The sequence below is a fragment of the Podarcis pityusensis genome (genome assembly GCF_964106645.2).
Source record: "Podarcis pityusensis genome assembly, chromosome: 6".
Classification (NCBI taxonomy): Eukaryota; Metazoa; Chordata; class Lepidosauria; order Squamata; family Lacertidae; genus Podarcis; species Podarcis pityusensis.
This window is the reverse complement of record NC_138030.1, coordinates 97,083,571-97,109,815: the sequence shown is the minus strand read 5'-3', so window position 1 is coordinate 97,109,815 and position 26,245 is coordinate 97,083,571. Positions and strand designations below refer to the sequence as shown.

Here is a 26,245-nt window from a genome sequence, read left to right as displayed (position 1 = left end):
CGTGAAGACAGGACAAATAACTCCCCCCACAAAAAAACCTAGGTCTCCCCCAACAAACATTTGAGAGTAGCTCCCCTAAATCTAAAAGATGGATCAAACTGCACAGGGAGAGCAGCTAATCAGCCACAAAGAAACACACACACACAAGAAAACCCTTTTTGCTCCTTCTTCAACTGCTGCCCTGCAAGCTCTTCCATAAACACGGTTTTAACAGTGAGTCCGTAAGTGACTGTGGAGGCCAATTCTGGATCCACACATCCTTCCACAGTGGGGACATTGGTTTCCGGGCGGGAGTTGAGCAAGGTGTGGATTTGCCAAGCGTGTCTTCCTCTTAGCATGTTTCTCCCTTGCGTCCTGAGGTCAAGTGTCTTCAAAGCCATGACACCTTTAGTAAAGGCTGTTCTCCAACTGGAGTGCTTGCAGGCCAGTGTTTCCCAGTTGTCAGTGTTTATACTACATTTTTTTAGATTTGCCTTGAGACAGTCTTTAAACCTCTTTTGTTGACTGTAGTGTGCGCACACTCAGAGGATGACCTCCAAACCATCCTGAATATCTTTGAAGAAGCTTACGAAAAGCTTGGCCTATCACTCAACATCCAAAAAACCAAAGTGCTGCACCAACAAGTACAAAATAACCCCTCTGCAGCACCACAAATCCAACTCAATGGTGTAACGTTGGAAAATATTGATCACTTCTCCTACCTAGGCAGTTATCGTTCCACAAGGGCCAACATTGATGCCGAAATCCAGCATTGCCTGAGCTCTGCAAGTGCGGCTTTCTCCCAATTGAAGTGCAAAGTGTTTGAGGACCGAGACAATCACAGGGAAACCAAAATGCTTGTTTACAAAGCTATTGTACTACCAACCTTACTATATGCTTGTGAAACATGGACCACTTATAAACGCCATCTCCAGCTCCTCAAAAGTTTCCATCAACGGTGTCTCCGAAAAATTTTACACATCACTTGGGAAGACAGGTGAACTAATATCAGTGTAAATAAAAAAAATCCTTCCAGTAGCACCTTTAAGACCAACTAAGTTAGTTCTTGGTATGAGCTTTCGTGTGCAAGCACACTTCTTCAGATACACTGAAACAGAAGTTGCCAGATCCTTCTATATAGTGAGAAGGTGGGGAGGGGTATTACTCAGAAGGGTGGTGGGAATGGGAGATTGGCAGATAGCTGGGATGAGCCTGCTGACGACTCTTAACGACTGTAATGGGTCTTACAGGAAAAGGCAAGGGGTGAGAAGGTGAGAAATGGCTTAGTCATGTATAATGGGATAAGAATCCAATGTCTTTGTTCAAACCAGGTTTCTCCATGGTTTTAAGTTTGGTAATGAGTTGCAATTCAGCAGCTTCTCTTTCCAGTCTATTTCTGAAATTCCTTTGTAGTAAAACAGCTACTTTGAGATCTTGTATAGAATGTCCTGGGAGATTAAAGTGTTCTCCTACTGGTTTCTCTGTTTTGTGATTCTTGATGTCAGATTTATGTCCATTTATTCTTTGGCGTAAGGTTTGGCCTGTTTGTCCAATATAGAGAGCTGAAGGACACTGTTGGCATTTGATGCCATACACAATGTTAGATGATGAGCAATTGAATAGTCCCGAGATGGTATGTGTGATGTTGTTGGGGCCAGTAATGGTGTTGTCCGGGTGTATGTGGCAGCAAAGTTGGCATCTGGGTTTATTGCAGGCTCTGGTGCCAGTGTCCGTGTTAAGTCTGGTTGTAGTATTATTGTGGGTTAGGAGTTGTTTAAGATTGGGTGGCTGTCTGTAGGCAATGAAAGGTCTTCCTCCCAGAGCCTGAGAAAGAGAACTGTCATTGTCCAGGAGAGGTTGTAGATCTCTGATGATGCGTTGTACTGTTTTAACTTGGGAGCTGTATGTGATGACTAGAGGTGTTCTGTTATTTTCTTTTTTGGGTCTGTCTTGCAGCAAGTTCTCTCTGGGTATAAGTCTGGCTCTGTTGATCTGTTGTCTAACTTCATCTGCTGGGTATTTTAGTTCTGAAAAGGTTTGCTGTAGATCTCTTAGGTGAGAGTCTCTGTCTGTAGAATTGGAACAGATGCGGCTGTAACGTAGTGCCTGGCTATATACAATGGACTGTTTGGTATGTTTGGGATGGTAGCTAGAGGCATGTAGATATGTTTGTCGGTCAGTTGGTTTACGGTATAAGGTGGTGTCCATGCGCCCATCCTGTATTTTTATAGTAGTGTCCAAAAAATGTATTTCTTGCATAGATTGATTCATTGTAAGGTTGATTGTGGGGTGAAAATCATTAAATTTCTGGTGAAAGGTGTCCAGGGTCTGGTGAAAGGTGTCCAGTGTACTAGAAGAAGCAATGATTCTTCAACATCAATTTCGTTGGACTGGTCATGTTGTGCGGATGCCTGATAATCGTCTTCCAAAGCAACTACTCTATTCCAAACAGCTCCATCACACACCATTTAAAGTAACATCAGATGCTCAAGTCACATGAGAGAAACCCACAACGTGGCTCCACCCTATGCTAGCACTGCCCCAGTCTAGAAGTGGTGAGACTAGCATGGCAGTAAAGCACAACATAGGCTCCTTCCACACACCCTGGAGTATTCAATTTTAAGTCTCCATTTCACAGTCATTGTTCAGCAGGTTCTTATAGGTCCTAGAAAGCAGGTCCCCCACTGGACCTACTCCTGTGCCTTTACCAGCAGTCTGATACACATAAATTTAACAGGTGGAGATAAATGAATGGGAAAGATTAGAGCACAATCCTCTACATGTCTATTTAAAAGTAACCTCATTGTTTTCAAAGGAAGCTTAATGCATTGGACTGCAGCCTTAGGATGCTTCGCAGTGGGAGCTTGCTACCGTAGGGACATTCATTTTTTGCAAACAGGTAATTGTCAAGGCTTTTTGAAACTTACTGGATTTCCCCCAGAAAGGGTAAAACAGGATTCAATGGGGAGGGATATGGGCTGGTATTTTGATAGTTTTAGCATGTTGAGATTACTGTTAAAGGTATGGGTTCAAGGCCAATGCTTTTCTTAAATAATGGGTTAGTTTGAATCAAGCAAGAGTATATTTTTCATTAATGTGTGATACAAGACTGAATGATTTACAAGTTTCTATGTAGCTGTACATAAATATATTTGCACATGTACAGAGCAGTCATCTATGCTATGCAGTGCTGGAAAATGTCTTTATCTATGTGGAATTGGATGTGTCTCTGAGGTCTGTCTGGCCCCTGCATTTTTCAGTACTTGCAGTCTTCATCCCTACCAGTCTGTGCTACAAACAGGGGCCTAAGGGCGGTAGGGATAGTCTTTACTGATGTGGAGTTCTCGTGCTAGAAAGCCTTCCCTGTTTTTGCTTTGCTCCCTTATTTTCTTGAAAGACCTAGAGATTGATTTATCTCTCAATTTCAGCTTCTCTCAGTTTCTCATTTTTTCAGTCTTAAGTTCAGTTCTCCGCATTTCTGATCATGGTGATTTTTTTTTTAAAGTCCTCATTAAAAATTTAGTGTGGATTCCTCCCAATATTTTTGTATGCAATTTTGCCTGATATATGCACTTTTGCAAGCAATTTCCCCTAAAATAGTATATTTTGTATGTTACGGTATTTTTTTGAATAGCTGCATTTTAATACACATATAATATACAATTTTTAAACACATATAATGTTACGTAATATACACATTTTTGGTACACATTATTTGGTTGGAGAATAGTGTTACAAAATTTGGAAAACTGTGACTTTTCACAGAGAGCTGTGACCTGGCTGACTTGGCTATGATTTAGAAAGTGCAGATTTGGTGGGTTCACATTAAATTCAAAACCAAACTTAATTTCTCCCTCATCCTCATTCTGGACTGACAGTAAAGCTAGAGAAAGAGAATTGAAGATGGCAGGATGCGCTATGGTTACTTGTGACCGGTACAGAAAACATGTAAAACCTGTCTGACCGGAGACAATAATGAGACAAAAGAAGTGACTGTACATCATGGGCTGTGATGGCTCCATCAGACTACCTAATCCTCTTAAAGAACTATTGTCAGCTTGATAAATTTATGAACAGCAGTTGCCACAGGCCCTCCCAACCACTGTAACAAGCCACACCCTTTGAGTTAATGCAGCAAAGTGACAGGTCACAGGTCACAGGCATAATCTATGTTGCTCTACTATGCAGGCCACACTTTCCCTCAAGAAGCCTGGACATCATTGTAAGTTAATGTTTAGCAGCTTTTCTGCTGTCAACCCTTTTCTTGCCTTCCCTCTCTGCTCAAGAATTGGATACTTGCCCACATTTCTTATATTTAACTAGTTCAAAGCCCAAGGACTTTGTCCCTTCCCATCCATGCAGGTGCAATAACTCGGCTTAAGTTTGACTCACTCAGTTCCAGTAATCACTTATTTCAAAGGTGCCAGCTATGTAGCTTTATTACTTCCAAAAAGGTCAGTCCATTCAAAAGATTAGTTTTATACATGCTGTAGAGGAGGCAAAGCCCTACAGGCTTGTTGAATGCCTAGGCCAGTTTTTGTGGCTTAAATGCTAAAATTAACTTTGTGCTCTTGGAGTAGACATCCGAATTAAAACTTATACAATAACAACATTCTCAGGTATGGGGCTCGATAAAAATGACACCAACCAAGATTCATAAAACAATACCCCTTTTGACATCCCTATCTACTTGCCTTTTACATTCCATGGGAACATACTTGAGCTTTAAAAAAACAAACCCTCGAACTGCCTCCTCCCCTCCCTTCAAAATGGCATAAAACTGTTTCCGACTCAACGTCATTTGAAGGTTCTTTCGGCTGAGCCCCTCCAAAGAATCAGCGCCCCACCCTCACAAAACTAACTTCCTCTGTGTTAAGACTTGACCCCATAACAGTCTTTAAGCCAAGGGACATCAGGCAGGGATTCAACTTGTGTGTCACCACCTAGTAGTAAAGGCAGAAGCAGAAGAGACCAACCAAGGAAGGCTTTTTCCATCAATAGGCGAGTGCAGGTTAAGTGACATTTTCCAATCCCTAGAAGAATTTCTGGGTCGGGATTTAGCAAAAGGCCTACTCTCGCTGCTTGCAGATTGCCTTTCCCTCTGCCTTAGCTTAGCTGAAGGAGAGATAAACCTAGGGGTCAAACTACAGTAGACACTAAATGTTGGCAACTACATCTGGGTTGAGGCTGCTGCTGTTAGTAAGTACTAAGCCTGGGGAGTGGATCATTTCCATCAGGACTGTGGTGCACAGGGAGGAAAGTTTAACTCATCCTTTCCCAACCTAGAGCCCTCCCAATGTTTTGGATCACAATTCCCAGCATCTCTAACCACGGATCATACTGGCTGCGGCTTACAGGAGCTGTACTCAGTTCAGTTCAGTAAGCTTATTATCCTAGCCAAAGGCCATGACATAATCATACAACACAGGCAATATAAAATATAAAACAAAACATCTACTTGAACAAACAAAACCATGTATTGTAAGCAAAACTATCAATGGGGAGCCTCCACAACTACAAACAGTATATTTCAATTTAGACCTCCAAATTTCCCTTACAATTTACTGATGTTTTGTCCAACTCCTTCTTCCTAATCTTTCCAGCGCAAAAAGGGCCACTATGAGTCACAAAGGCATTAGTCACTCAACAAACCACAGAACCCTCACTGCCAAGGAGAGACTGCTTTCTTGAACAACTGTAGGGCACAAGGTTGGGGAAGGATGGTTTAATCTCTTCCCACACTCCAGCCACAATCTCTGTGATACAATTGGCCTTAGGAAAGAAAGCTCCCCAATATGCAACTACAGTGGTGCCTCGCAAGACGAAAAGAATCCGTTCCGCGAGTCTCTTCGTCTTGCGGGTTTTTTTGTCTTGCGAAGCAAGCCCATTAGAGGTTTAGCGGCTTAGCGCTACAGTATTAGCGGCTTAGCCGGCTTAAAGATCAGCTGATAAGCGGCTTAACGATCAGCTGATAAGCGGCTTAATGATCAGCTGATAAGCGGCTTAGCATCAGCTGTTAAGCGGCTTAAAGATCAGCTGATAAGCGGCTTAGCATCAGCTGTTAAGTGGCTTAAAGATCAGCTGATAAGCGGCTTAGCCATCAGCTGATAAGCGGCTTAGCATCAGCTGTTAAGCAGCTTAAAGATCAGCTGATAAGTGGCTTAGCATCAGCTGTTAAGCGGCTTAAAGATCAGCTGATAAGCGGCTTAGCCATCAGCTGATAAGCGGCTTAGCATCAGCTGTTAAGCAGCTTAAAGATCAGCTGATAAGCGGCTTAGCATCAGCTGTTAAGCAGCTTAAAGATCAGCTGATAAGCGGCTTAGCATCAGCTGTTAAGCGGCTTAAAGATCAGCTGATAAGCGGCTTAGCCATCAGCTGATAAGCGGTTTAGCGGCTTGGGAAAAAGGGGGGGGGAGGGAAAAAACCCCGCAGGAACTCGCAAGACATTTTCGTCTTGCGAAGCAAGCACATAGGAAATTCGTTTTGCGAAGCACCTCCAAAATGGAAAACCCTTTCGTCTAGCGGGTTTTCCGTCTTGCGAGGCATTCGTCTTGCGGGGCACCACTGTACCGATGGCGTATGTAGTGTTGTCTACTGTCCTGCAGCTCTAGATGCACCTTCTGGCATCATGGCACTGAAACATCTCCTTCTTTCTTCCATCTCTGAGCTATAAACTCTCCTTTCCCATCTGTGACATCCCTGCCTTCTCATCCCTTGCTCTCCACCCACCACCAGTCTGTTAATTCACCCAGGCAGAAGCTCTGGCCAGATGGGCCGCAAGCCACTTCTTCCCCTTCAGGGTCCTTCCTGCTGCAGCCTGGTATGAGAGACAGCAGAGTTCTCAGGAGAAAACTCTGCAGAATCCAGTTGCGCAATCCCAGCTTTCTGGCCCCCTGTACGCCTATGATATTGCACTGTGTTCTCAGTGGCTTCAGTATAAAACCACTGGTGTCAAAGGAGTTAATCTTATTACAGGAACAGGGAGTTTAGAGTTCAACCCAGACCAACATTGGTTGAAGTCAGCAGAAAACGACTTGCAGTCTCCAGTGGAAAATTGGCAAGACATCCCTAGCCCTTTCCGATTCCAAACTATTCAGCTAACTAAACCAGCCCAGCAATGAGTTGTATTTTTGCTGCATCCCAATTAAACTCAATGGGTTGTATCTAACACTGTTGTTCAGCTTCTGTCAATGAAGCAGAGGTACAAAATACAGTGATTTCCCTTGCAGGCGCCCACACTCCTTAACCTGCCCCCAGAGGGTTGAAGGCTCCAGGAACATAGGAATCTGCCTTATCCACCATTGGTCCATTTAGCTCAGTATTTTCAACACAGACTGGCAGCAACTCACCAGGATTTATTCCCAACCTCACCTGAAGACATCAGGGATTGAACCTTTTGCATACAAAACATTGGACTCTGTTATTGAGCTACGGCTGTTCCACAAAGTGTCAGGGCAGGCATGGGGTGGGTGGAAATCACTGAAAATTGCTTCCCTCCCACTGATACAAGCCTTACTGTTGGCTGAACAACACTGCTGGGTGCCCCACAAAGTGGTTAGAATCCATTCCTCATCTGGATGTATTTTTCAGTACTGAATCAACTTCAATTTTGCTTCATTTCTCTTGAGCCTTATCACTCCCATACAGCTGAGTCCAATCATTTAATTCCAGAACATTGTTTGAGTATTTGTGGGTTTGTTTGATAAACAACAAAAAGCCACTTGGCTAAATCAGCTGCACCTCAGCTTAGTACTGATACTCCATCCACAATCACACACTAGCTCACAGGTTACAAGTTTAAAAGCCAATGAAATGCATTTGATTATCATGACCATTTGCTATAAAAAGACAAAAAATCATTCAGGATTGTTGCCAACAAAATTATACTGCTGAAATGAAGAAGAAAGCTTGGTGTAACCAGGCTGGGATTTCTGTGTGGGAGGACTGTGAGCTTTGTTTATTTCTAGTATTCAAAGAACATTCCTGGGCTCTAAGTTCTTTAATTCTTAGTTTATCTTTTGCATCAGGCGCTGGTTGGTGGTTCTTGGGGTTGTAGTAGAAAAGAAAATAGATCCTGCAAGCCTGAAGTCTGTCTATTCCTAATTTGGATAAGCAATAGCCCATCACCCCCCCACACCATTTCACTTTAATTGGGGCCCAACTTTAATAACCACTTTGTGAGTCTCATGTTTTGTTTAAAAAAAAAAAGTGTATGGAAAGACACAAAGCAATTAATATTCCTACTGTAAGAGAACAGAGGGAATATGTAGTAGCACATTTCAGAGGGAAAGCTTTACACCAGGGGTAGGCAACCTAAGGTCCGTGGGCCAGATGCGGCCCAATCACCTTCTGAATCCGGCCCATGATCGGTCTGGGAATCAGCATGTTTTTACATGAGTAGAATGTGTCCTTTTATTTAAAATGCGTCTCTGGGTTATTTGTGGGGCCTGCCTGGTGTTTTTACATGAGTAGAATGTATGCTTTTATTTAAAATGCATCTCTGGGTTATTTGTGGGGCATAGGAATTCGTTCATTTCCCCCCCCAAAATATAGTCCGCCCCACCCCCCAAGGACTGAAGGACGGTGGAGCGGCCCACAGCTGAAAAAAGTTGCTGACCCCTGCTTTACACATTGGATTCAGCCAGGACTCAAAAGCAAGCAAGGATTAGGTCTGCCATCCTATACCCATTTACTTTAGAGTAAGCTCCACTGAGCTCAATGGGGTTTACTTCCTAGTAGTCATTATAGGATGGTGCTGTAAGACATGGTTCTTTGCTCCTGTTTTCAGTCCCAAGCAAAGGAACAGTGTTTCTTTAAAACAGATTTCCCAACTACATAAATTTCCCATAAGAAACTGTGTGTGAACCTCCATATTCCCCAAACACAGGAACACCCTGTGTGCTTTGGTCCTTGCTTACCCCCTGATCAGTGGTGGTTTCTCCATAGGAATCAGTGGTTCTTATCTACCACAATTCATTTATGAATCTATCTTGGTTTGGCAACATCACTTGCTGAAAGATGAAGGTGAAGAAGAGCAGGTTCTGACTAAGAACAATGTGGTCTAACATGGTTTGGGCAGTTTGTTGTAAGGATAGGAAAAAGTGCATTCTGCCCTTATATAATTTGGCTCCATGCTGTGTCTGCCATTGTCTGCCATTTAAGTGCTTAACAGACAGATACACTTACAACATGGTCAGTTTCCCCATCCCCCATTTTTACAGCTGTTTATTATCAGCTTTCCAAATGCACAATATCACCCCAATTGCATGTTTTGTGTCCAACTGTACACTTAAAAACCCCCACACACTTGCAAATGAATCGTGAGTCTACATTAAGTATTATTATCCTCTACCAGTGCTTTCTCTGGGGGGACGCAGGGGGACACAAACCCCTAAACATTTTGTGAATCTTTGTACTTTTGTCCATTTACTGTTTTTATTTTTCCCGATTTGAACTATAAAATGGTGATTTTATTGAGTCAAAATGAGAATACCCCTAAAAAAATATTAGGGAAAAAAGCACTGCCCTCTACTATAAAATCCTTCTAGGCTGGAGCAGAGGCGTAGGAAGGTCAGGTTTTCTTACAAAGGAATGTGGATTCTGAGCCTCTGATAACAAGTAGGCGACTGTGGACGGATACTTAAATCTAGAGGATGGATTGTGTTTTGGCTTGTGTTATTGTATTTATATTTATTATTTATTTAATAAAATTTATTTTAAAAACCTGCAAAGTGGTTTACCAAAACAAAAAACAAAAAACACAACAGTAAAATCAAGAAAAATTAACAGTACTACTTTAAAACATACAAAAGCTAAAATATTAAGATTAAAATTACTTCAACTTCCTAAGCATCTAGGTATGCTTGCCTAAAGAAGAATGCTTTCAGCAGGTGCCCAAAAAGAGTCTAGCAAAGGCACATGCTTTGTTGAAATTTCAGCCTTCACGACATAAGAAAACGGCCAAATAAACAGCTATTTTCATGGAGGAGGGTCAATATAGTAACTGATATACATGAAAGTTCATATGTAGCTATATAATCCCTAGTGTAGTAAGATAAGACCTTTGGAGCAGGAATTTTTTAAAAAAAGTTTTTTATGAACTGCCCTAGAAGGGCAGTAATTGTCCCTTGATAATTTGTCACCCCCCTCCATGATGGCACCTGGGTCGGGCCCCCGCCCCCCCTTTCTTACGCCCCTGGGCTGGAGTACATACGCTGCTGGTTTGCTATCCACAAACTCTCATGTTAATAACTAATCACGTGCAGTCAGCTTACCTCCCGCATCACTAATACACGCCATACTGAAATGTGATCATCCATATATTTCAGATGCTTCAGGAACAGGGTGCCAGATGGCCTCCAAGGAAAGCTTCAGAAAACCAGATAGTTGTAGGAATCATTATATGCTTCCTGTACCAAATGAAGAGTCATAGTGTCAGAAGTGACCCATTTATTTTTACATCTCTATATATTCACTTTATTTAGAAGCATACCCAAGCCTTGCAAAAAAGCCCACAAAAATTTACTAGTCCACCAAATTTTCAATAGTCTGCCTGTCCACACAGTCCTTTAAGCATACATCAGATGATTTGGAAATTATTTTCTTTCACATATTGCAGAAGTGGAAATCATTTGTTCATAATATGCAAATTTCAAGTACATGTCATCTTTGTGCCTGCATAGATATGTCCATGCAGCTGATTTGTATATTATAAATCCATAGCATTTTAGTGCAAGTTATTATCATATATGTTAGTCCCACAATGAAATAGTACCCAACTGGCCCTGAAAGTTATAGTCTGACAATCTCAGTGTAATCAAGGGGGACAATTAAGAGCTAAGTTCTGTCTAACTAACCTTTTGGAGTTCAGTTAGTGTCTCAGCAAGCATACAGGTAGGGGTGACCGAGTAGCCATCATGTGCTTACCTTTGAAAAGGCTTTCAGTAAAGCCCTCCCCCTCAAGATGGAATTCTGAATTGAAAAAAATCAACTCATTTCACATTTAATAATGATTCTACCTCATCTGCACATTGCAAAACAACATGTGGACCAAAACAGAGCCATCCTTCCAGATATCTGCTTCTTCGAATTTTGAAATGCAGATCAATGGCATGGAACAACTCCCCGGACATGATAGAGGAGTATAGAATTATGCCTGGTGTAGAGAAAGTGGATAGGGATAAATTTATATCCCTCTCATAATACTAGAACTCACAGCCATCCAATTAATCTGAATGTTGGAAGGTTCAGACAGACAAAAGGGTGTGCTTCTTCATACGCTGAATAGTTAAACTATGGAATTCATAACCACGAGAGGGAGTGAGAGCCACCAATTGGCTGGCTTTCAAAGAGGATTTGACAAATTCAAATAGGAGGAGACTCCTTGGTTTCTTCAGCGTCTGACTCTGCACTGCTTTCTCCCATAACCTCTTCCTGCTCACTACAACACCTCAGTCTGCTCCCTCTTCTTCCTCTGACCACTCATTGTGGTCCTATTATCACAGTGTAAAGCACAGTGTAAAGTTTTATATATACCTATATACACTTTTTTTCATTTTTTTTATTAATTTCCCAAAAACAAACAAACAAATAAACAAACATAAATCTCAACTGTATTTAAACCAATCTTAGTAACATTGTTAAGTGGCTTCCTCAAATCCCCCTAGTTGAATTTCAGTCTATATCATTATAACAGTTTTCCAAAACCAATTTTCTCATAAAATTAACTTAATCACTTAACATCTTTCTTTCTTTCTATTTTAACTTTAAACATATTAAACTCTAACATTACATGTTTAAATCCTAAGCCTATCTGGTATTTGCAAGCTTTTCCAATTAAATTATGTTAACATATTTAACTAAATGGTCTTTGAATTTCATCCATTCTTCCTGATACTCCTCCTCCTTCTGGTCGCAGACTCTTCCAGTCAGGTCGGCTAGCTCTGAAAAATCCATCATCTTCATCTGCCATTCCTCCACTGTAAGGACTTCTTGTGCTTTCCAATTCTTAGCTAACAAAATTCTTGCCACAGTTGTGGCATACAAAAACAGTTTAACATCTTTCTTGGGCAATTCCAAACCTGTTATTCCAAGAAGAAAGGCCTCTGGTTTCTTAATAAATGTTTATTTCAACATTTTTTTCAATTCATTATAAATCTTCTCCCAGAAGTCTTTCACCTTGGGGCAGGTCCACCACATATGATAAAAGGTACCCTCCTTTTCTTTACATTTCCAGCATAGATTATCACTGTTGTTATAAATCTTTGCTAATTTTACAGGGGTTAAGTACCATCTATACATCATTTACATAATATTTTCCTTTAACACCATGCATGCAGTGAACTTGACCCCTTTCCTCCACAATCTTTCCCAGTCTTCAAACATTATATTGTGTCCCACGTCTCTTGCCCAATCTATCATCACTGATTTAACTTGCTCATCTTTTGTCTGCCATTCCAACAATAAATTATACATTTAAGACAAATTTTTAACTTTAGAGTCCAACAACTCCGTTTCCAACTTAGTTTTTTCCGAAGCAAAACCATTTTTCTTATCTAATTTATACAATTCATTGATCTGGTGATAATGTAACCAATTTATTTTATCTTTAATTTGATCAAATGGTTATAATTTAAATCCTTCTTTATCTTCCAATAACAAGTCTGAATATCTCAACCACTTGATTTCCGTATTTAATTTTTTCTGGGCCTTTGCCTCCATTGGCGAAAGCCATCTGGGTGTCTTCCTTTCCAGAAGATCTTTGGATTTTATCCAAACATCATATAGAGATTTCCTGATTACATGGTTTTTAAAACCATTATGGGCCTTTATTTTGTCATACCATAAATATGCATGCCATCCAAACACATTATCAAATCCCTCCAAATCTAAAACATCTGTATCCTCTAGTTGTATCCATTCCTTAATACAGCAGAGCGCTGCTGCTTCAAAATAGATCTTCAAATCTGGCAGGGAGAATCCCCCTCTTTCTTTTGAATCCGTTAGTAGTTTATACTTAATTCTGGGTTTTTTCCCCTGCCAGATAAATCTAGATAAAACTTTCTGCCATTCTTTAAAACATTTCACACTGTCAATAATTGGGAGGGCTTGAAACAAAAACAACGTCTTTGGCAATACATTCATTGACCACCGAAATTAATGACAATTTAATGACCACCCATTAATGACAATCTTAAATTCGACCTAATCTCCAGATCTCTCTTAATTTCATTTCATAATTTCTCATAGTTATCTTTATATAAGTTCAAAATTTTCCCCGACAACTTAACTCCCAGATATTTAACTTTTTTCACAAAGACTAGGCCCGTCTTTTCTTGTAGTAATTTTCTTTCCTCATTGTCTAGATTGTTCTCTAATACCTTGGTTTTGCTCTTGTTTATTATATTTCCATTGCTATTATCAACTTAACATTTCAGGGACACAAAATCCCACAAACGTGAGATATAGATAAATCTAGAAAGGACTCTCTTCTGAGTTTTAGACATTTGTTTTGAAAAATAAAATAATCAATTCCCTCACTTCCAGGGACCAATTTTTTGTTTAAAAGAGAAAAATGTTTCTACCATTTTCTGTGATCTTATGCATGTTATAACAGCAGAGACAAAGCACCAATTTAAAACCCTCAAACCTATTCTGAGACCAAATGACTTTTATAACCATGTAAAATCCAAGTCTGTACCCAGATGCCTATGTCTGTCTCTTTTTCCTTCCTTTCAAAAGGACTTTACTGAGATAAAATTTCTATAAAACAATAAAGTTACAATCTTAGCCGATTATTTTTTTTAAAGGGATAATTGGATTTTAAAATGAGATAACAAAAACAGTCATGATCACATTACAATAGGACACAGTTTCTTTTTGAAAGGGCAAAAATCTTTTTTCAGGGAATAAGCAGATTAGCAAAGGACCAATTCTGATGTAATGTTTGGCTCACATGTCATAACTTCTTGAAGTGATCATGAACACAGACGATGCATAGCTAACTAACTCGCCAGAAGAATCCTCAAGAAAATTATAACCTATTTGTGAGCAGTGGGTCCCAGTGATAAAATCTATAAATGCAACATTTACTAAGAGTAATATTTACTTTTAATTTATGGTTTTCCCAGTAGTGATGTATGGAAGTGAGAGCTGGACCATAAAGAAGGCTGATCGCCGAAGAATTGATGCCTTTGAATTATGGTGCTGGAGGAGACTCTTCAGAGTCCCATGGACTGCAAGAAGATCAAACCTCTCCATTCTGAAGGAAATCAGCCCTGAGTGCTCACTGGAAGGACAGATCCTGAAGCTGAGGCTCCAATACTTTGGCCACCTCATGAGAAGAGAAGACTCCCTGGAAAAGACCCTGATGGTGGGAAAGATGGAGGGCACAAGGAGAAGGGGACGACAGAGGACGAGATGGTTGGACAGTGTTCTCGAAGCTACCAGCATGAGTTTGACCAAACTGCGGGAGGCAGTGGAAGACAGGAGTGCCTGACGTGCTCTGGTCCGGGGGGTCACGAAGAGGCAGACACGACTAAATGACTCAACAACAACAACAACAACAACAATATTTACTATCTCAGGTCTGACTGAAGGCTGATTTACTCATTACAAAATATTTACCAAGAAAGGATTTTGTTGCATAAATTAGTGGGTGATCTGTTTGAAGTCTGTTGCACATGGGTTTGTTAAATTTGTTATGTGAATAAGTTTCAACATATGCATTCAAGAAGAATGTGAAGAAATCATCACAGTAAGAGTTCAGAGGTAGAGTCCTCACTCTCTGAGACTTCAGTTTTGAATTTAATCCCACAGCAAGGCATTGCACTGAAAGAATACCCCTATGTGATTTGAAAAACAGATTCTATATATTATTAGTAGTATGAAATAATTCATTTCACACTAGCAACCTAACAGCTGCCAGTACATCAGGCACTAGCCTGCTTTAGATCAATAATATATTCACCTGTTACTTTTTTCTCCAGCTGCAAAGTTAAAGTTGGATGCACATGTACTTTTAGCATTTGAATAGTGGCCTTTTCTGGAACAGACACACAGATTGGGAAGCTGATAAAGCTCAGAAAACATCACTCCCTGCCATTCAACTATTGTACAGCATTGTGTAAATGTTTACAACACTCTTATATATACTCTGTGCAAGTATTATTTTAGAGGGGGGGTGTTATATCTGTAGTGGAAGGATACCAAGGAGTGAGGAACCCTAATACTAAACCTCTGAGTTGTTAATTTGTTAGGATGTCACAGTTCCCTCACGAGGGTGGAGATATGGGAGGGAAGATAATGGGTTGTATCTAATGTTTGTCCTAGTCAGAGTAGACCCACTGAAATTAAGGAACATGACTAACAGTTCCATTAATTTCAATGGGCTTACTCTGAGTAAAACTTAGTTGTACACGACCCATTGTAAAGTGGGCCTGCACATAACCAGGCTTTTGTAGGAAGAACCCAGCAGATACCAAGGAAACCAGAGGGTGAGGGGCTGCACAAGACTGACCAGCTCCTATGATCAGATGCAATGACTTCAGAGAGCAAAGCAAAATCAAGCATAGCTTGGCCTGATGTAGAAAATGGCCAGTTTGGCAACTATTTTAGAGAAGGAATTCAGCTTATTGTTTTGTTCCACCAGCTGCTCCAAAACCATTTACAAAGTTGCATGATCCATGTCCAACTCCGTCTCCGTTGAGAAGTAAAAGTCAGACAAAAATCTCTTTTTGCTTGCTGACACGCACACACAAGCCTTTTTCTGACTTTGTTATAAAATACTGAAAAGCATGAGTTTGGAATGAGTGGAATATTTCATTCCACTGCTTTCTAAGATAACATTCTTCTCTTCCAATGGGACTCCATGTATTTATTCACTCCAGTCCACTCTCTAAATAATAGTATTTGTTACTGGGATTTAATTTAAAAAATAGAAACCAGGCTACTTTTGCATTATCCTAGTGAATCTCTCTTGGGAAATAATGTTCACTGCTGAGCAATTCCTACTCAGCACTGAGTTGCAAAACTAAATAAATCAGCTGTGATGATTTCTCTTTTACCATTCAGGCTTGGTGGCTCAGTTCTTCAGAGCCAAGACATACTTCCCCATCCTCCTGAGCAGAGTGGAATAAATGGCACCCTTAGCCCCAATTATTATATACCAGGACAGTGTCTACAGCAGGTTGGGAAACATGTCCAGCTCCCACCAGCCCCAGGAAGCATGGCCAATGGTGAGGGATGGTGGGGACTCAGGTCCAAAAGCCTCGGCAGTAGTTTCCCCACCCTGCCTCAGAGTGTAACTTTAGCACAAGACAAGGAGATAAAGTGCCGAAATCCAACTACTTTTATAGATTGTTGCATTCGCCCATTCCTTGGAGAAGTTCCATGGTCCAGAACATACTCAGGTTTGGTTCCCTCCAGAAGGAGCTCACTGGGTGCTAACTGGCCTTTTGCCATTTCTGTGTCTATTTGCAGATACAGGCTGAGTATAGGAACATGGAACTGCAGCTTAAAAGAGAGCTGAAAGCCCACTGCCCTCACATCAGATCTCCAGGAAGATAGCCAGCACCTCTGAGGAGATTCACTAGGAATGCAGTCTAAAAACAAGTCCGTTCTTCCTCCCGGCTATAAATCCTTTGGCAAGATGGCGACTCCGAATTAATTGCTGTGCCATTCCCAAAAGCTCTTATTGCTTCTCGATCTCCATAAAGCATACTTTTGGTTAAAGTTTATCTCCACACAGACCTTAATCATTCTGCTTGGGTCAGTTCAACCGACGATTCTAATGAGGAGGGGTTCTTGTAAATCACATAGAAGGAAAGTAAAAAAGGTCCGTCCCCCCCATTCAGTCCCGTTGTCAACATACCCAGCCTTTGGTGTATCTTCATCGTAAAATATTCCTGTTTCTCCAACCCGTCGTCTTCTTTCGCAGAGGTCACTTAAATTAGCAGACTTCACTCCCCTTCTTCACTTGAAATATGTGCATTTGCTTCTTTTGTAATTAATTATTCCAAATTGCTGCAGCTAGTGCGCGATCAGAGACAGCGTCCAGGAGAGCCGAGGTCCACACGGGGGCATTCTGCCTAGGGCCCTCACCCCCTTCTTTCGAATTAGGGGGTGATTTATGGGCACAGCAGGCAAGGGCAGTGTTCCCCATTTCCTTGGGGCAACAAGGGAGGCTGCCTACTCCCATAACAGCCTCTTAATTACCCCGTGTGGGTCGGAGAGATGGTATTGTCGGCCATCTTCCAATGCGCCCCCTAGTGGCCCCCCTTTCTTTTAAGTCTTGACAGATAAAATAACCCAGCAACTACTAAATGTGTCCTGGGAAAATCTGGCATAGCTAATAATAATTGGGTTCATACAAGGATAAAATAAATCATATTTTGCTTACGACATTCTTAGCTGTCCAAAACTCTAAGTTCTACATCTGTCACTATTCTTTTTATTTAAGTTTTCCCTTCACACCAGCCTCATTCATTGCATGTCCCATCCTAACTCCAACACACATGCACACGCAGTCTGGCAAGGCCATGGCAAATGGGAGGAGCTATAAGACTTTCAAGACTGGGCCCAAAGGTGAAGGCCTACAGTCCTTGTTGCCACACACAGGTCATGTGTGAAAAGGTCTCCTGCAACTTGAGAAGCCAGAAGGCAGGAGAATATTCCATCCGCCACATTCCAGAGCAATACAGACAGGGAGACACTGTTACCAGTTCTGCTACCAAGTTTGTGCATGCACGCTTATGCTTAGATATACATGAGAGATAAAAGGAGCCAGTTAGATGGTGGCAACATCTGTCAAAATCTTAGCTGAGGATCAAACAGCGACAGACAACAGACATACAGCAGGCATCCCAAGCTACCTTTGAAACTGCCTTTCTGAATCACAAGGTATTCCTAATAGCTGATGAGAAATCCAGAGCCTGTCTTTTTAAAAGTATTTCACATACAGCAATTAGGCTCTTCTTAAAAAGAAAAGAAAAAAAGGGGCGGGGACTTTCTCTTGTACAACCCAAGCGAAGCATTTACGTTCTGTTCTTTTTTTAAGAAGCAAATCTGCATTCATTTCATTTATAACAGCATATGTTTTTGCACTGTGCTTTTTCCATAGGCGTTCCTTCAGATACTTTAGACAGAGCAACAACTGCATCCAGATGTCTTTGGCTTCTTGCACACAACAAGCCATGTCAACAGCCCCACCCTATGCATCTGCCCAGACCTGGAAGTTACTGACTGAACTGTTAGCACTTCTTGCACCTCTTTGGCACTCTTTATCAAAGAAGCAGAAAGCTACATCAGAAAATAAACTAGGCTTTCCATACATCCAGAAACGTCCGGACATGCCAGGAAACTGGACTCCTAAAATGGCGCCCTGAGGGAAAATTTGAATTTTAAGAGATGTAAGAAATTTCCTGTATGTATTTTCTGCTGAGCAGTGAAAGGAATGCCACCCTCCTTACGTGGGAGACCCAAAGTGCACTAGTGCCCCCCACCTCCCCCCCCGCGCTGTAGCCCCAACTGAGGAGGAGGGGAGCGTGGAGGACAGTGGAAAGAGGGTGAGAGCAGGCCCACGCACCTGCCAGCCACCTGGAGAGGAAAATAAAGACAACTCGGTTATCCTCCCCCCACCGTCCTCCCCCCTTGAGAGCCACTGCGTTACCTTCTCAAAGAAGGACAATAGCTCCCCTTTCCAGGACACAGAGCCTGTGGCCACTTGCTCAGGAGCAGGTCCAAAGGAACTTACCTCCTCAGTCCCACCCCCTTCCCCCTGGTGGGAAAGAATGGAAATAAAATAAAAAATTAAATAAATAAATAAATAAAATAAGTTGAAGTTGAAAAATTTCAGGTTCAACAATTTTGGGGGTGTCAGGAATGTTACTTTTTGAAATATGGCAAGCCTAAATAAACCTCTGAAACAGAACAATGAGATGGGGGGGTGGAGACAGCAAAACTGACTCTCTACAAGACATGGGTTAGCTTGTGACTCTCCCATTGATATGTATTGCACAAGCCCACGTCCACCTTGGTGCAACCATCTTTCCTTAATGCAAAAGCAAAACAAAAAATTGAAAACTAAATGAAAGAAACAATTACCGGTAAATGCTTCCATGAGCTCATAGTACCCATCAACAGATGGTGGCTGTTACATCCACCACAATTCCCTGCTTTGGCATTCCTTCCTTCTAACTGGACTCTGTGAGCACAGATAATTTTGTTGCATCTATGTATGAGATGTGATGGAATCCTTTGACTACTCTCCAACAAGAGAAACAAGGAACTGTTAGCTCTAAAAGGAGGCTGCTTGTTGTTTCTCTGGAAGAGTGACTACAGTGGTACCTCGGGTTAAGAACTTAATTCATTCTGGAGGTTCGTTCTTAACCTGAAGGTAACCTGAGGTACCACTTTAGCTAATGGGGCCTCCTGCTGCCGCCGCGCCGCCAGAGCACGATTTCTGTTCTCATCCTGAAGCAACGTTCTTAACCCGAGGGACTATTTCTGGGTTAGCGGAGTCTGTAACCTGAAGCGTCTGTAGCCTGAAGCATATGTAACCCGTGGTACCACTGTATTCGAGGATTTTCTGCTTCCGTTGGAATGCACAACCAGAACTGTGAATTGCAGGGACAGGAAGTGAGCTATTCTCAAGGAAGGTCAGGCTTATACTTTTAACCTCTAAAACTGTTTGGGTGTAAGAGTAAAATGTGGCTCAAATTTTAAGAAAATAAAATTTCTTCAGCTATTTGGAAATTTTGGGACACACTGCTCACAGTGCAATCCTATCATCAGCTTATGTCAGCTGGATAAGGCTAGGATTCAGGGATAAGGCTAGGATTCAATAGCCAGAAAGAAGCACCTGCCTTAAGCAGCAATTGCTGTGGAGGCAGAAAGCAATAGCAAGGGATTGGAGGGCAAAGCTCTGTGTTTCGTGGTCTATTTCATCTAAGCTAGCCTGCTGTCCTCAGATGCAGTGGAAGATGGGTGTCTGGTTACCCAGATTCAACTGCCAGTCCAATCGGCTTTTGTTCATAAAATGGGTGGGAGGGAGCGCACCATCTTGTCTTCTCAGTTAGCAAAATGTCTTCAGCCAGCCCAGACAGGATTGCAACTAAATCTGATCCACTGGCATAGCTCAAAACCATGGTGGTGATAATATTACCCTAGCATCGGTTTATGATGGCACGAGTACTACACCGATCATAATTAGGTAGGGGGAAAAGGCAAGTAGAGGGCCAAACTAAAGGAATTGTGGGGAGAGACTGAGCTGGATTGAGACCTTGGCAGGCAAAGGAGTAAGGTTTTAAACCTATGCCCCTTACTGTGACCCCAGTCTATTTGTCCTGGAAGGAAAGCTTCCATTGGGGAAGGATCATGAATCTCACCATAGGCTACATCGGCAACTTGGTGATAGCAAACCTTGGTGAAAGGTCACTCAGCAATTTGTACTTTCCACCAACAGCCAAGGATGAAAAGGAAGATGGATAACACCTGTGTACTGAAGCAGTGTACCTGTCTGCAGAGTCCCAAGACACAGGAGGAACTTAAGCTTCACTCCTGCAAATGGGGTTGCACAGATGAGTCACCCTACACAGGTAAGTGGGAGGGAGAAGGCTCCTGAGCATCTTTCAACCCTCCCCACTAAGCATCCCAAGAAAATAAATGGGTATACACAGCACTCAATCCACTGCCAAAGCATGTCTCATCCTCCCCTTGCATTTGGGGAACCATGTGTGCTAGCTAAGCAACTCTTGCTTGCTCAGCAGGTAGGAGCAGTGTCTTCTACAAAGGGAGTTTAGAGTAATTATGTGGTTTGCCAGCATCTAAACCCAAGCAAATCCTTACTACACACTTGGATCTAAGGCTGAAACAGCCAGAAGTGCCGCTAACAGTGGCAAGTGAGAGCAACAACTCAATGCAAGACCATTCCTACGAGGACTCGATCTGCCATCAAACCTCGAATTATGATCCTTAGACGAAGGGTGGTACATAAATTTAATAAATAATTAAATAAATAATAAGTGAGCCAGCCTTTCTAATTTCCTAGCCCTGGTTAGAAGGGTTTGACAGCTGCACAAGCAAAAAACAAAACAAAACAAAATGTAGTGCTGTGAGGAATATGTTGAGGAGCATATAATGTGTTTCATAGCCAGTTTAATCTTAAAGGAAAGTTAATAAAACATAATTAGGAAATAATAGTACTCATATATGAACTGCAGAATTCTCCTATACCAGGCACTCTATTTGTCCCATCTGAACTCCAACAGACTGGGGAGGCTTTGGTTTGAAATTTCATTGGAAGGTGGCATCTCTTGAGGAGGTAAACTAAGCACTTCATGCCCCTTCCAAGCCTTCTGCTGCAATACCAGCTCGGGGAGGAGCCCAAACATCCTGAAGCAGAAAAGCAAGTGCAGTTTGTGTGAACAGGGAATGCATTATTATTGGGTGGTATTAGTCATGGTAAATAATTTCACTGGGTCTACTCTGAGTAAAATTTAGATGACTGCCTATTTGTTGTTGTTGTTAAGAAGGAATTTCACAAATAAAGCCAGCAGCAAAATAACAAGATTTCAGCACCAAACCAAGCACTTCACAGTGTAACAAGCCAGACATATCTGTGATGCGGAGAATATCAAGGTCCTCATGAGAAAATATAAGCCAACTGGGTAGGATCCCTCAGAGCAGAGTGAACTTTGATGCACGCTGAATGAAACAAATACATGCCTGTCCACCCCGTGTGATGCAAGCACACATTTGCACACAAAAGGATTAAGATGTATTCCCTGCAGACGTGAACCATGGAAAGCATCCAGCTATCTAATTATGCTTTTCCTTTCCTTATCTCCTGAGCTGTCAGGAACCCACGGCTCTGCAGCATATCCTTTGTGTCTCTACCCCATCCATCCTCTTTATGCAGTTCAGCACATTGGTCTGTGCATGCAACAAAACAAAAACTATGCATCTTTTAAAATAATCATCAGAATGCACTGCATTGCAAATGGAGCCATGCCTCTCCACACTATAACAGCCTGGAAGGAATTAAAACTGCATATTTGGTAGATTATTGCAACAAGAATGTTATCTCTATATAGTTATGCAAACACACAGAAAATGGAATCAAGCTACTCACAGAGAGAACCACAGGGAAGGTCTCCATTTCCTCGATTTCATCTGACTGCATTCAAAGCCAGGGCTGCAGCAAGCAGGATCAGCAAGCTAGCAACACTTAAGACTCACATCCGCAGTACCTTAGCTAGGAGGAAGAGGGGAAGGACTGGGGATCCTCTTGCCTTGGGGGCATCATCTGACCAGGTAGAGCCCTGTACAGATCAGAGATTTATCAAGGATAACAGTAGAATAACTGAAGCATTTGACATTGGGTTCTACCAGCAAATAGCCAAGGAAGAAATCAGACACAGGTTACTGATCTGTTCTTGAAGACTCAAGGGAAGAAATCTATGCCACACAGAGAATGAAAGAAACAGCATAAAATTCTGTTCTTCGTAAAAATCCAGCTTTATGATATTTAGAGAACTTGCATGAAGAGATCCTAGTTCATGTGCCCGGGTTTTGTGGATTTTTTGGGTGGTGATGGAATGGTTCGATTTTTTTACCCTTCTGGTTTTTAAATAAATCCTTTAGAATTTTTTTTAAAGAAAGGAATAGAAATTTAAAATTATAAACACTGACAAATAAAAATATCTAAAACAAGTTATTAAAACATGAATAATAAATGAAACATGGTAACATCAAGAAACAATTCAAAGAGCAAAGCAGACAAAAAGCATATTTTCAGAAAAACCTGCTGGAAAAGAAGGCTCTCACCTGCTCACCAAAAGGTGAGCAGTAGTAGGGATGAGTAGGGCATTCAACTGTCCTAGTGCCACCACAGAAAAATAAAATATTGTCCCTTATGTGAATGACAAGACCATGGCTTTCAGAAATGATATCAGTCAATCAAATTCATATGGATACAGATGATTGTTGAGATACTCTGATCCAGGCCATCTAGGGTTCTAACACTTTCAGTTAAGCCTGGAAATGAACTAACAAACATTGCAGATGGTATAATACTGCAATTATACATTTCAACCTGCCAGACTGAGTTAGCATTCTGTCAGTCACACTCTGGTCCAACTCAAGCTTCCAAACGATTTTCAGAGGCATCCCCACACAGAGAGCATTTCAGCAATCCAACACGGAAATTATTATTCCAGTCTTAAAGTCGGCTCCACATCAGTTTTTGATTTATTTCTAAAAAGTGCATGAAAGTGTGGAAGCAGTTTTGTGTGCATTTCACCTAATATACACATTTCTGCAAGTTTCTCCCTGATGTAATGCATTTTTGTACTCTTTTCACAAAGAGAAGTATTTTAACATGTGCGCTTTCCCTGCATGCATGCTTTTACATATGCTTTTTTTTTTTTTTTTGGCTGGAGAACTGCACTCCAAATTTTGGAGAAGTGAGAATCTATAAAAGGCAGCTGCATACTGGTTTGACAGGTATGAATTAGGTAGCTTCACAGTCAAATATAAGCTGAATAAATCCCACATCTCCATTTCTAGCTGAATGTTTCCTCTGCCTGGTTCTGCTGCAGGTGGACCAGGTAAGGACAAACAGTCAGTTGCCTCTGGGTATGCACCTATTCAACTGGATGACAGACAGAGACAGAGGCATGGCCTGGCAAGGAAACCAGGTCATTTAAAAAGCTTGTCGAGAGAGAAAATGAGGAAGGCAGAAAAGGAGAAGTAGAAGCCATACAGAAGGGAGGAGAGCAGATGCCTGGCCAGGGCTCCATGCTGCTAGGCTCAGTATGAAGCCAAGAGAAGCAAGGAAGCAGCGTCACTCCACTGGGGCTTCTCTCTCAATTGTCACAACAGCAGTAGGAAAGGAAAGGCACTTTCTACTCTGCTGAAGGGCCATTTCTATTGGGCTCCTCCTCTCCCTAAACTGTTTCCATTCCAAAAAGTCATTATAAAATGGCTATGAACTGTTGCCTCGGTTTGTTTGTTTGCCTCTTCCCTGCTCATCCTTTTTTGCTTTTGCACCATGTCTTTTAGATTGTAAGTGTTGGTTTTATTGAACTTAATATAAGCCACTGCAAGGAAGCTATTGCTGTGGCTCCACCCGCAAAGCCAAACTGCTCCTGCTTAATCCTGGTCCTCCCTCTGGACAAGGGCAATCTAGTAGCCCCAGAAATACATTCTATGGCCTAGATAAGAATATGACTTGTAGCTGTTTAAACAGTCCTTACTTCATTTGCAAATCAAGCAAACAGGCCAGGAAATTTTTATTAATTCTGGCTTCCCATTTCATCCAAATGAGGAACCTACAAGTTAAATACTTCAGAACAAAGCAGGATATGAAGCCACAGTTTGGCTTAATAGCATGTCTTGTTCCAAAGCTGTTAACCATTGTTTCTCAGTCCAGATAAAATAGGGAACAATAGTTAACTTAAGACTTCCTGGCTTGTTTGTTGGCTTGGAGAAAGGTAACGTGAGCAAAAGGCTCAATCATATTTCAGTTTAATAAACCATTATATGGCTGTCCAAATCACTTCCACATGAAGTTTCCTTTGAAGTATTTGAAAATTACAACAAGGGCAGAGTTTTGACCTACATTAAAGTCCAGACTGGATTATTGTAACTCGCTCTACATAGGGCTGTCCTTGAGACTGACCCAGAAACTCCAGTGGGTGCAGAATGCTGCGGTGGGACTCCTTACGGGGTCTTCACCGCGGGATCACATTCACCCGGTGCTATACCAGCTGCACTGGCTCCCAGTGGCGTACAGGATCAGGTTTAAGGTGCTGATTTTAACCTTTAAAGCCCTGTACAGCCTAGGACCCTTGTACCTATGGGACTGCCTCTCTTGGTATGCCCCACGGAGGACCTTACGGTCTGCAAACAAAAACATCTTGGTGGTCCCGGGCCACAGAAAGGTTAAGCTGGCCTCAACCAGAGCCAGGGCTTTTTTCGGCTGTGGCTGCGATCTGGTGGAACGCTCTGTCACAAGAGACTAGGGCCCTGCGGGACTTGACATCTTTCCGCAGGGCCTGCAAGACAGAGCTGTTCCACCAGACCTTTGGCAATCCTCACAGAACTCTAGCCCAATGGTTGCCATTAATCTGATTTGAACTGATTTTATAATGAAATGATTTTAGAATGTTGTATCATTTTACTGTTGTTAGCCGCTCTGAGCCCAGCTTCGGCTGGGGAGGGTGGGATATAAATAATTTATTATTATTATTATTATTATTATTATTATTATTATCATCATCATCTCAGTTGGACCAGAGGTCAATCGAATACAATATATCCTGCTTCCGACACTGGCCATTCAGATGACTCCAGCAAACCCACACATAGAGCCTCAAGGCAACAGCTCTCTCACCTGCTGCTGCTCCCCAGCAACTGGTATGGAACTTCCATATAACCAACAAAATCAAAGTATCTACCCTCCATGAATTAATTTGCCTTTTAAAGGCACATAAACTCATAGCTGTTATATCATAGAGTGGCAGTGGATTTCATAAATCATGCATTGTAAACTTGAATTTATAGTTTTATTTGTTACCACCTTGCACACTATGGTTGAATGTTCAGCTGGGCATCATCAACATATTGATAGTAGCCCCACTCCAAATCTCCAGATAACATTTCTGGGCTTTTTATTATTGTTTTTGTATTACTGGTGTATTTTTGTTTCTAGGTATTATATTGATATTTACTTAAATGTTTTGGTGGGGTTTTTTGTTCTCTTGTTATGATTTGAGCTCAGTTTTGCTGCTTGAAAAGCAGGATACAAATATGAAATTAAATAAAAATAAATAAAATGAAAGCTATCGTTACAAATGCTGGGAGAATATCAACCACATGCCGTAAACAGACGTTGGAATTTGCAAACTCTCTCACAAAATCCAGAGTAAAGAGCTTTGTGCTGCACGATTTATGATGCCTTAGTCTTCCAAGAACCAAGTTGTTACATTTGGCCTGAAAGTAGGACGCTGACAAATTATGTAACAAATAACCAATCATCCCAACAATAACATGTTTATGCTCTGCAATTCCTATTGTAAACAGGCATGAAGGAGTCCAGTAAAAATGCTGTAGATGAATTAGGAAACTACCAAATTCAAAACTGATTTTTCATCATGTAAACTAGGTTATATGGATCCCAATATTTATAGTCTTAAGTAACAGTAAACTATTGTACTTACAATTCCAGATACTGCTGCTTGGTATGTAGAGGAAAAAGAGGCATATT

The 26,245-nt window shown here is 41.5% G+C and overlaps 1 protein-coding gene across 2 annotated transcripts in view; it reads right to left on the bottom strand.

Moving 5' to 3' along the window:
- Window positions 1-22,290, bottom strand: part of RGL1 (ral guanine nucleotide dissociation stimulator like 1) — a 135,896-nt gene extending 113,606 nt beyond the window's left edge. The window contains exons 1-2 of one of the 2 annotated variants that reach the window (XM_081012131.1): window positions 22,109-22,290; window positions 10,254-10,388 (exon numbers count right to left, since the gene is read on the bottom strand). In XM_081012131.1, coding sequence (XP_080868257.1) covers window positions 10,254-10,298 — 45 coding nt within the window. In that variant the 5' untranslated portion in view covers window positions 10,299-10,388; window positions 22,109-22,290. Of the gene's footprint in view, window positions 1-10,253; window positions 10,389-22,108 lie in introns of those variants that run through there. The other variant, XM_081012133.1, reaches the window with a different exon arrangement.
- Between the last annotated feature and the right edge of the window lie 3,955 nt (window positions 22,291-26,245).